Source organism: Myodes glareolus, chromosome 4 (assembly GCF_982192425.1).
Source record: "Myodes glareolus chromosome 4, mMyoGla1.1, whole genome shotgun sequence".
NCBI classification, from domain to species: Eukaryota; Metazoa; Chordata; class Mammalia; order Rodentia; family Cricetidae; genus Myodes; species Myodes glareolus.
In genome coordinates, this window is record NC_142029.1 from 18206821 (window position 1) to 18219119 (window position 12299).

General features: G+C 41.9%; 1 protein-coding gene across 2 annotated transcripts in view; it reads right to left on the bottom strand.

The window, feature by feature from the left end:
• The window catches only part of Arih1 (ariadne RBR E3 ubiquitin protein ligase 1), a 102607-nt gene extending 94534 nt beyond the window's left edge, over positions 1 to 8073 (bottom strand). The window contains exon 1 of one of the 2 annotated variants that reach the window (XM_085689151.2): positions 7398 to 8073. In XM_085689151.2, coding sequence (XP_085545277.1) covers positions 7398 to 7766 — 369 coding nt within the window. In that variant the 5' untranslated portion in view covers positions 7767 to 8073. The remainder of the gene's footprint in view (positions 1 to 7397) is intronic. The other variant, XM_085689150.2, reaches the window with a different exon arrangement.
• Between the last annotated feature and the right edge of the window lie 4226 nt (positions 8074 to 12299).

Sequence of the window (12299 nt, forward strand, 5' to 3'; positions counted from 1 at the left end):
GTGTGCTTTGAATGTCCCCATTGTCCCCGCAAAAGAAAAGGAGGTAAAATAAAACTAATTGTAAAAGAAATTTTGTACGTGCCCATCTCAAACCAAGAGTTCTTCTGAGCACTGCTACTACAACAATAAGTAAAATTCTAATGAAAGTGTCTTTCTTCTGGTCACTTCATTTCAATGTAAAGTCAGAACACACACAATCACAACAAAAAAATAAATAAATCAGGATGTTAGCTCCTTAAAATTTTCAAGAATTCCATCCCATTCCTAACCACCTCCAGAAACACTGGTTCATAACATTAAGTATACCTTCCAAATGCTAATGTATTTTTATTATATAGTATATATCATCAGAAAGTTTTCCCAGGAAGCTATTTCACAAAGCAGATAAAACTTCTCAATATTCTAAGACACATAAAACTCAAATTTTATTACTATCAACATTTTAGCTGTTTCCCCTGAAATGGCTGATATATTCTGGATAAAGAAACATCACCTGAGATGAGAGGTGGCAATGGTGGCACATGCCTTTAACCCCAGCATTCAGGAGGCAGAGACAGGAGGATCTCTGTGAGTTCAAGGCCATACTGGTCTACAAAGCAAGTTCTGGGACAGACAGAGCTGTTATACAGAGAAACTGTCTCAAAAAACCAACCGGACAAACGAGGACAAACGAACAAATGAATGAGAAAGAAATGAAGGAAAGAAAGGTAACAAATATTTACCAGTTGAGGACAAACTTCGAAATATTTACCTAGTGTTTTCCTCTCAGACTAGGTAAGTGTGATGTACACTGTGCACACAAAGACCAAGGGGTTTCACTCTTACCATCAAAGTCCTCACATTTAGCCAGCAAGAGAGAATTAGATATAGAGATGGCTAATAGCACACACCCCTATACATGCAGGCAACATCAGCACACACAATGCTCACCCATACTAGGGAACATTGGGCACCCACGTACACACACACACACACACACATACACACACTACCACGTGTCAAAACATCTATATAAAGTGCTAAGCAAACAAGGAAGCATTGGAAAGGTAGATAAAGAGGCTCCAGAAAGATATGAGGTAATAGTCAAGCAGTTTAAGAGAAGGGCTGTTACAGGAAGAGGTAACAACATAAACAAACCCAGAAAATTTTCAGGGTATATTATAATTATAAGCAATGCAGTCAGAATAGGGGGAGATAAGGCACAAGAACAGTTGAGATGAAAAAACACCGAGGTGACATTAAGATGGAAACTATGAACGCTGGAAGGAGTCTGGACTATACGTTTAACAACAAAATCTCTTTTTGGCAAGAGAATAACTACTACATGTGTTTGATAGCAGTATATGACAGATTAACTGCATGTCTAGAGTCAGAAGCCAAAATAAAATTAGAGGCCCTCGATTAGGATTAGTTATTAAGAAGAGAAACAGAAAAAAAAGGTAACCTGACCTGAGCTAACTGGATGTGGAAGATGCAGCAAATGAACAAAGGATAGTTGTTGAATGCCAAAATTAATTAATGAGTGGGATAAACCAATCAAAGAAGAGCTGCTGAAAAAAAGAATCTGTCCAAAATGTCACAGTTTCTAAGAGAAACACCAACCGGGGTGACTTTTAGTTGCAAATTCTAAGAATCAAGAAACAGTTGCCTCTATACCTAGCCTTTTTAAAAATCAGAACATTATGGTTAAATATATCAAGTTACTCAGAATTAACGTACTAAGTTTTTTTTAAAAAAAATTAAAAATTATGAGTAAGAGATATAATGTCAAGTAATTAGAATCAGTAATATCTGAATTGGATGTATGATTTATTTTTAAATTAAGCATGAGGAAAAGTATTGGAAATTATAGCTACTTTTAGTATTATCTAAATAAATGTCTCAATATTAAGGAAATGTTACCTAGTATTTCATTATTTTGTATACTTTTTGTGACAGCATATTATGTATCAAGTCACTTCTGACACTTCCTTTAAAGGGGACAACCAAATGAGGAAAGAAAAATTGCTACTGAACAACATGTACATTTAAAAATATTACATGGAGAAACTCTCAGAACTATATATGGCACTCTTTAAACCCTAAATTTTAGCCTGAAAACAACACTTACCATTAAAATTTTTAAAATAAAGCTCTGAAAAGTTGATCTGCCAAAACAGCTCAGTAACAACTTGTAAGCTGCATTCTTGATGTCCATACTATCCAGCAATTTAACTGGTCATCTATTATAAATCCTAACACATGAAATGGCACTATTCAAAATAAAGCTGTATGGTCACTTACTTATCCCTGAATTAAAACTGAGGAAAAGAACAAAATTTTTGGAAGAAATTTAAATCATATGATTGCAGAAGTCTACCTGACAGCTCAAAAGGAAAGGTTTTTTTAGCTGAACAGAGACAAGTAGATCTCTGAGTTCAAGGCTAGCCTGATCTACTACATAGTTAAGAGTTCCAGAACAGCCAGGGCTAGAGACAATCTGTCTCAAACAAGAAAGAAAATATACAGTTTTTAAAAAAAAAGAAAGAAAGGAAAAGAAAAGATAAACACTTTTAGACTTTGAACTAAAAACAGTAAAGACTGCTATTATTATCACCATGGGTTCCAAAAGATCCAGCCATGCTAAATTACAAGTATGATCATTTTCTCATCCAAAAAGTAGTAATCAAATGCCAGTCTAAACATAGCCTTACTCTACTCGTTACATCACCTAATAGAAATAATTAGGCTGGAGAGATGGCTTAGTAGTTAAGAGCACTGGCTGCTCTTCCTGGGGACCTGAGTTCAAGTCCCCACAACCAGATGGTGGGTCACAACCATCTTTAGTGGGATCTGATGCCTTCTTTTGGTATAAAGCTGTGCATGCAATAGAGCACTCACATACATAAAATAAATAAATCTTTTAAAAATAATTTATAATTATAAATTTAATTTATAAAATTATTAATGTAGTTACAAAGTATCAAGGTGTATGGGTTTAACAAAGTTAAACACCTGTTGATACTATGCCTTTAAAAGAAAAAAAAAGTGCTGGAGAGATGGTTTAGCAGTTAAGAGGGTTTGCTGTTCTTACACTGCAAGAATTCAGTGGCACTCAAGAATTGCAGTGGCACTCATCTTTAATCCCAGCACTCAGGAAACAGAAGCAGGCAGACCTCTGTTGCATTCTATAAAGTGAGTTCCAGGACAGTCAAAGCTGCTACACAGAGAAACTCCCATCTTAAAGGGGGGGGGGGGGGGGGAATCAGTTCCCATCACCTATCTACTCAGGGCAACTCACAACCACGTGTCACTACAGCTCCAGGGATCCAGTGCTCTCTTCTGGCTTCTGCAGGCATCCATGTACCCACACATCCATGTACCCACACAACATACAGATTTTAAAATAAAAAATCTTTAAAAAAAACACACACACAAACAAAAAAAATACAAGTAACAAAAAATAAATAAGCAGAGTGCACCCTGCTATGGTAGCACTTGGTATGTATGGCACATCTGTAATACTGGCACCCAGAAAGCTGCAGCAAGACCATCTCTTGAATCCAGGAACAAAATACAGAAATTTCATCTCAAAACAAAACATGACAAAATGAAATGAATTAAAAAGCATGAAAGGAGAAAAAAAGATAATAAATATATGATTATTATTTCATAAATAGGATGATAGTTCAAAGCACAGTGGCATAAGCCTATAGAGTTCCATGATGGCCTCAGCTGCACAATGAGACTCCTGTCTCAAAAGACCTGTGTGTGTATGTGTGAGTATACTTTTTTAAAAGGCTGGGGAATAGATCAGGAACTGAATACTTGCCTAGCATATATGCCAGGCCCAGACTGAAGGGAATTCTAAGTTTAAGGGAAACCAGAGCTATATAGAACAAGACCCTGTTTGTTCTGTTTTGTTTTCTGAAAAGGGTTTTACTATATTATTCTGGATGTCTTGAAACTCACTATGCAGATCAGACTGACCTCAAACACACAGAAATCAACCTGACTTTGTCTCTTGAGTGTTTGGATCAAAGGTGTACACCACTACACCTCACTCCCCAAAGCAAATGTTTTAAATGACCATTTGGTAACAATTAGCCAAGTACTGTAACTTGGAAAACACTATTAACACCATCCCAAAGACTTTAATTCTGCAAATGGACTTACACCAAGAAATAAGAAAATTCTATGACTAACCTCTGAGGATATGTAATGCTTATAAGTCAAAAACCATAAAACGTCAGCTATAAGTTAATTATAAAAATTAATATGTAGGGCTGGAGAGATGGCTCAGAGGTTAAGACCTCTGTTCTTCTAGAGGCCCTGAGTTCAATTCCCAGCAACAACATGGTGGCACAAGATCATTTATGAGATCAGGCACCCTCTTCTGGCATGCAGGCATACATGGAAGGAACGTTATATACATAATAAAAAAAAATCTTTAAAAAAATTAATGTGTAATCACTAAATTCTTGAAAAATTGTTACTTATTACAAAAAGTTCTTTAGACTCTGGCTTTGAAACCTCTTTTTTCTCCCCACTGAAAACAGAACACACAAAATATTTTATATACACATACACACACACACATATACACACACGCGCGCACATAACTATACATACACACACATATACATACACAGATATATAGTTATGCAGTATCCAGAAAAGTAGCTACAGTTCATATTTGGTTTCTCTCTTTGGTGGCTTATTTTGTTTTTAAGTTTCTCTTTACTCAAGAGGTTTTTCTTATGATGTGCACACATCAGTCCTACAGTTATTTGAGTTTAACTCTAAATAACCTAAAACATAATTAAGCCTAGTTTGTTATTTGTTTGTTTTTTCGAGGGAGGGTTTCTCTGTAGTTTTTGTTTTTTTGTTTTGTTTTGTTTTGTTTTGTTTTGTTTTGTTTTGTTTGTTTGTTTTGGAGCCTGTCCTGGAACTAGCTCTTGTAGACCAGGCTGGCCTTGAACTCACAAAGATCCACCTGCCTTAGCTTCCTGAGTGCTGGGATTAAAGGCAGGTGCCACTCAGCCCTTAGCATAGTTTAGATGTACTTTTAAGCATAATTATTCAAGGAAAGATGGTCCGGGATATATCCTAACCTTTGCTTTGACTGGTAGATCTAATTATAACTTTTTATGAACTTTATTTAAGAACATCCTAGCTTACAAAAGCTGGAATAAAGAAGCAAGGAAATATGGAAAAAGATCCCCCCCAAAAGTAAGAGTCCCTTCCTTTTTGTAGGCCCTGGTAGTTCAGTAGCATTTATTCTCTTATCTAAACTAAGAGTGATGTCATACATTTCAACTATATTTCTGTTCCAAAAATGACATGTTTCTGACCTAGGTAACTTAAGACAAATCTAAGAACTGACAAAATTGTATGAGATTTAACTATAGTAAGATACATATTTATAAGTCAAAAGTTATTTCTGATAAACACCCTTGAGTTATTTCAAATATTATTATAATACCAGTTACCTAGGTTGTAAATTTGAAAAAATCAGATTTTTATATAATTACATGTAAATAAAAAGAATTCAAGATTTTAACCACAAATTCCTTATTAAAACAATTTTTCTGTTTCTTAAAAAGAAAAAAAAATAAATCTCAATTGTCTAAGAATTAAATTACCAGTGAAACTTATCTGACTTGTATAATCCTGCCCTTTAGCCAGGCGGTGGTGGCCCACACCTTGAATCCCAGCACTCAGGAAGCAGAGGCAGGCAGATCTAGGCCAGTCTGGTCTACAAGAGCTAGTTCCAAGACAGGCTCCAAAGCTACAGAGAAACCTTGTCTCAATAAGCCAAAAAAAAAAAAGGTAATTAAAAAGATTATTAAAAAAAATCCTTCCATTTATTCCCAAGATTACATTATCTATATTGAAATGTGATACTACCTCTAATAACAGCACTAGATGAGATTTTTCCATTATTAAAAACACATTCTTTAATGTCTACATGGTTTAATCTGCAAAACTGTGCCTACTGGACGAGACCATAAACATACTAATAATGGAAAGTCAGCAAGTAACAGTGACACTGAAAAATCTGCCTGTACTCAAGTTTTAAGAAAAAAGTAATGTGCTTTAAAATGAGAGTAATTTTTTACTATGTAATTTCCTCCCATGTAACTTCTGTTTTCTAAAAGTTTAACTAAATCAAGATTTCATTTCATTCTTTTATTTTTGCAAAACTAAGGCCTGAATGTAAAGCCTCGAATACGCTAGTCCTGTGCTGTACCTGGGCTGTATCCTCGGTTCTCCTCTTTTTTTTTATTTTGAGACAAAGTCTCACCAAGATGCACAGGACAGCCTGCAGATCAAGCAGGACCTAAACTTGCCATCCACCTGCCTCAACCCTCCGATCCCAAGTAGCTGGAATTTCAGACTTTTACACAAGGTCGGCATCCTTTTCGTTTTTCAGCCATGCCCCATTCGTGACATTTTCCCCAAGCAAATCGAGAATTATTTACTAAAGCTCAAAAATACAAAACATGAAGTATAATGTTATGTGAGATGTAGTTACTGGCTAAAAGAAAGCCTAACTTTCTATGCACGAAATAGAAATCTCGAAAAGAGTTCAGAAGCCGAAAGCTTTTCTAATTCACAAAAGAGTTTTGTCCAACTAGACAACAGAGTTTTATTGTTGCTGAAGCTGCAAGGGTGGATAGGCAATCTGCAATAACTATTCCACCAGCTTCCATCACGTAGCAGTTAGGTCCCAAACAGAAAAGACCAAAGAAAAAAAAAAGAAGAAGAAGAAAGAGAAAAGAAAGAAAGAAAGAAAGAAAGAAAGAAAGAGAGAGAGAGAGAGAGAGAAAGAGAGGAAGGAAGGAAGGAAGAAGGAAAGAGTAGGCACAACCCTCACCATCAGAAAATAAAGCCTATCATCACCTCTTCCGAGAAATAGTTCCCTTCCCCCACCACTAAGTAGCCACTTAAGACTGCCAAGGAGATCCATTTCTTTATTAGCCGGTGCCCACTTGGGGCAATCGTACACCAAAGCTGCTCTGAAGGGCCTGCCCTAATCCCGTGTGAAACTGCTCGAAAGATTCAAGGGCTAGGATAAACCTGGTGAAAAGGGCCGGATTCTTTCTGACACCTCTTCCACACTCACTCCCTCACCCCCTCCTCCAGCCCGCCCCAGTGGCCTCCTCCGGCACGAGGAAGGACACCCGGGCCATGGTCCTGCAGGAACTGCCGGCCAGAGCCGCTCAGGCAGCCCCAGGCCTCCGCCATGCCAGGACTCCGGGAAGCACCGCCCAAACGCACCTCCCAACCGGCCGGCAGAGCGGACAGGCCCGGGACGGGCCAGGCCCAGGCCTGCCCCTCGGGTGCCGCGCGGGCCTCCGGGGTCCAATCCTCCTGCCGGCCCCGGGACCAGCCGGGGTGGCGGGGCCCCTCACCTGGATGACCTCGTTGACCTCCCGGATACATTCCACCATGTGCTGCAGGATCTGCTCGGCCGTGAGCACCTCGTAGCGGTAATCCTCCTCCTGCTCGTGCCCCGGGCCGCCGCCCCCACCGCCGCCGCCGCCACCTCCTCCAGGCCCCAGAGCGCTGCCGCCGCCGCCGCCCGTCTCCCCGCACAGCAGTCCGTCCCGCTCCCCGCCGACGCCCAGCCCGGGCTCCACCAGCTCCACCTCGCCCAGGTCCAGGTTATCATCGTCCGGCTCGTCCTCGTCGTCGTCCTCCTCCTCCTCGGCGCCGCTGTCCTCCTCGCTGCACTCCTCGTCCTCGTCGAACTCGTAGTTGTAGCCTTCGTCCGAGTCCATGGCGCGACGCGCGCGGGCCCGGCGGACGCTGGCCGCGGCGCGGAGAGGGCGGGGACGCCGAGGCCCCGGCTCTCGCTCCGGCTCCGGCTGCCGTCCGGACGCAGGCCTGGTTCCGGCCCCGTGGGCCGCGGCTGCTCCCCCGGTGCGGCGGTTGGAGGTGGGCGGCGGCGGCGGCCGGGAGGGCGCGGAGCAGGGCGGGAGGGAGCGCGGGGGCCGCTTGCTGCCCACCTCAGTCAGACACCGCTCCGCTCCGGCCTCGGACGGAAAACAGTCCCCAGCGCCACCTCCGCGGCCGCTGCTACCGCTACTGAGCCAACAAAGGGGCGTGCGTCACCGCGTCGCGCTGCGTCATCGCGTCGGTCCCCTGTGCGTCATCGCGCCACGCCCCTTGGCCCCTGCGTAGTAAGAGGGGAGACCCCACGGCCGGGCTGGAGAAGGACCTGAGCGCGGCGGCGCGGTGGTGGCCGGGCTGGACTGAGAACCCGCGGGTCCTTGAGGCTGAGGCCTTCCGGTCGCTGGGAGGGGCCCGAGGAGCGCCTAGGCAGAGGTTTTTCGCCGCCGGCCTTCCCCGCTTTGGGGCCTCACAGGCACTGCTCGCACGCCCAGGCTAGTTCCGGAAAGCCGTCTGCTGCTCTGCTAAAATGCCTGAGTTACTACCTGGAGGGTGGTAGTACGCTTAACTCCAAATTGTGTGACAGGTAGTTGGAGTGTTGCTGTCCACTCATGTGGATCTGCAGCGGTTCTCGGGTCCCGATGCGACGTAATCGTAAAGAGATGTTTCCTGAATTCATTTTGACAAGTACTTCTTGAGGGTCCTAAACAATACGAACGCCATGGCTTTCCTCAGTTGATATCTAAGGGCCTTCCAAAAATTAGCGCTCATTTTCACTGAGTCCTAGTGTCCATGTTATAGCAGAGGCACATGAGGCTCTAAAACAGAAAGGAGACAAGAGTGTAGCCCTGTGATTGCATTCTTGCCCACCGTGCACAAAGACCCCGGTTTCAGTCCCCAGCAGTGGAGCAGAAAGGCTTTCTGATACCTACTATTTATTAGATGAAATGTAAAATACAGGAGAGTCAGGAAACAATACAGGCAAACCACATCTCCAAGGGCCAAGTGTAAGACTGCTTATCGGAAGGTGGTGCAGAAGTGACCTGTGTCACTGTGGCTAGTTCAACAGAGGAGAAGGGAAAGACGCCCTCTCTCAAAACAGAAGGTTCATGGTTACACGGAAGCTTAAAATTCAATCGATAAATGAGAAGTATTGAACAAATTAGTTAGAAGCCATGACAAGGCATTTTATGCCTTTCCAACACTTGACTTGAGTTGTTTTATTTGCTTTGGGCCTTGTAAATAGGGCAGGAGAGCCAGGAAATTGTTTTGAAGGAAGCAGAGGCAGAAGAAGCCTCCCTCTTCCGGTAACTGGAAGGACTGGCCAGGCTGGAAACCTTTTAGAAGCTGAATCCTTAATTTATTGAAAAGCTTAGCAAATAAGGTACTCAAGATATACATTCCCTTTAGAAAATGGCTTTGAAACATGAAATATATATATATATATGCGCCCATATTCATTTGTCTATTTTGTTTTCAAATGATCAAATTTATTTCCTTTAAAAAGAAATACATTTACTGGGTTGGGGGCGTGGCATGTGGGTGTCAGAAGAGAACTTGTGGGAGTCAGCTCATTCTCAGTGTGTGGGCTCTGGAAGATGGATTAAACCCATCAGGCTTGGTGGAAAGTGACTTTCAGTACCTGCTGAGCCTTTTTAAATTTTTTTAAAAGATAGCCAAGGATGACCTTTAACTCCTGGCCTTCCTGCCTCTGCCTCCCAAATGCTAGGGTTGAAGAAATGCACCAACATGCCTAGGAAAATCAAAGTTCTTAACATCAGCTTTAGGTTCTATGTTGGTTCTTTGAGTAGTGGTTCTTTGTTTCTTTTGTTTTGGTTTGGCTTTGGTTTTTTGAAACAGGGATTATCTTTGTAGCTTTGGAGCCTGGCACTCATTCTGTAGACCAAGCTGGCCTCAAACTCACAGAGATCCACCTACCTCTGCCTCCCAAAGTGCTGGGATTAACAGCCTGCGCCACCACTGCCCAGCTGAGTTGGTTTCTATTTAGCAATTATAAGTTATTGCCACAACTGGGGCAAGCCATAGACATAAACACATTTTGTTCTTCAGCATCCCTGTTGTGTTACAGCTATGGAAATAATTCAGTAACTTTCTTGTGCTCACTGTTTCTCTTATGACAAAATAACAGGCAAAAGTAAGTTAAGGAGGGAATTAATTTAGTTCACAGTTTGAGGACAGGTCTATCCTGGCAAGAAAGCATGGTGACTGGAGTATGAGGCAGCTTGTCACAATGTAGCAGCAGTCAGAAAGATGAATGATGGTGTTTAGATCACTTTCTCCTTACTATTCAGTCTAGACCCCAACCTACAGAATATTACAGCTCACATTTAGAGTGAATCTCCCACCTTAATTATTGTATCTAGAAAGTCCCACACAGACTTGCCCAGAGGTTCATCTCCTAACTAACTCTTGATCCATCAAGTTGATGATATTAACCATAACAATTTCTGAAGACCTTAAAAACCCTTTGCATTGCCTGTTTCTTAACAGTACCCTACCCTCCACATCTCCCATTGGGTACTGAAGTGGCTGGCCACAATCCAAAAAAACATGTTTAGTAATATGCTGACCCTCAATACTACTCAATAGTACTGTCACGTTTAAAAATTTGTTCTCAAACTTTGACCTACTCTTCATACCTTTACTAGTTTCCTTGGACCTCCAGCAATGTGTGTGGTGGTTCACACCTGTAATTCTAACAGTGCTGGAGACTGAGGATTGAACTTTGAAGCCACAAAGGCTGGGCTCTGTGGAGGAACCATATCGCAAACAAAAACCAACAACAACAAAATCCACTCCAAATTTGCTCTTTCCGTCCTCTCAAAGCACATGAAATTAAGTTATAGTAAAAAATTAAAAGCAGGACCATATTTGAAATTTTGATATTTGAAAATACCAACATCACTAAAATATGCTGAGCAGCTAAACACTATTAAGGGTTGAAAAAACAGAGAAAGCAGATAATGCAGGGGACAGTGAGAAGTATAGGTCATCCTAAGAATCTTACATTACGGCAGTGTTTCAAACAGAAGGGTAAAGAAATATGATTCTTGTTCTTTAAAAGATAGCTGGGTACTTCATAGAGCATAGGCTACGATGGCATCAGCTAATTTTGAGACTATCTCAGACATCCAGGTGGAGAGTAATAATGGCCTGAGCTAGTTTATGGCACTGGAGATACACGTTGTTAAGTCTGGGTGTACTTTTAGGTAGATCCAACAGGTTCAGCGATGAGAGCACCAGCCCAGCTCTGGATTCCTGAGTACAGACGCAGTGTGCGCCTCCTCACAGTCATGTGCTCCCTGCTATGAGAAGACTGTATCTGTTCAAACCATGAGCTAAAACAAACACTTCTTCCATTAGGTTAATTTTGTCAGCTATTTTTTTTTGTACAGCAATGAGAAAAATGCTACAGAAAATTGGTACCAAGGTGCTGTGATGCGCTTGACCATGTGGGTCTTGGACTTTCTGAAGGAACTTGAAAGATTTTGGCACAGTGGATTAAAGAAACCTTAAAATATCATAAGCAGAGACTAAAGGGCCATTCTGGTGAGAGTTTGGGCAAAAGGCAAAAGAAATAGAGTAGAAATCCCAGAGAACCTAGACAACCATGAGGACCCTAAGAGAGACATACGTGGATCTAATCTACATGGGAAATAGAAAATGACAAGCTCTCCTGAGTAAATTGGGAGCATGGGGACCCTAGGGAAGGGTTGAAGGGGAGGGAAGAGGCAGGGAAGGGAGCAGAGAAAAATGTACCGCTCAATAAAAATAAAATTAATAAAAAAAATACTGAATGAACTAGATCCAAAAAAAAAGGAAGGAAGGAAGGAGGAAGGAAGGGAGGGAGGGAGGGAGGGAGGGAGGGAGGGAGAGAGAGAGAGAAGAGGCCAGGCTCATGTGTTTTGAAGAGGAATGAGACACTTAATGTGTTAGAGGCACATTTGTTTGAGTCTAGCAAAGAACTCGAATACATTCTGTCCATGTCCTGAAATTTTTGAGTGAGTAGGTAATAGACTAACCTGTTTGGTATTAGAAATTTCAACAGTGTAACTTTCAGGCTGTGGCACAGTTACTGCTCAGTGTTCTCAGTCAGTGCTACAGTGACAGCACAAAGATGTGAGAAAAGAGTGTGAGTTTAAAAGGTAAGCATGGATAAATCAACTGGGATTGTCGAGTGAATTCGAGCTAGTAAAGAGAAACCCCTCTCTCTTCAGTGGGAAAATAGGAAAGATGCCCTGAGGATAAGACTCCGCCACTTCATGAAGACTCCAACTTGTGAAAGTGAAAATTCACTTCAAAAGATGAACCTGAATTGAAAATGCTGCTGATGGGCTTGCCTGCCTAGGGAAGCTTTTTTCCACAAGGTTCAGCCACCAAGTTGCATAGAGGCAACTACA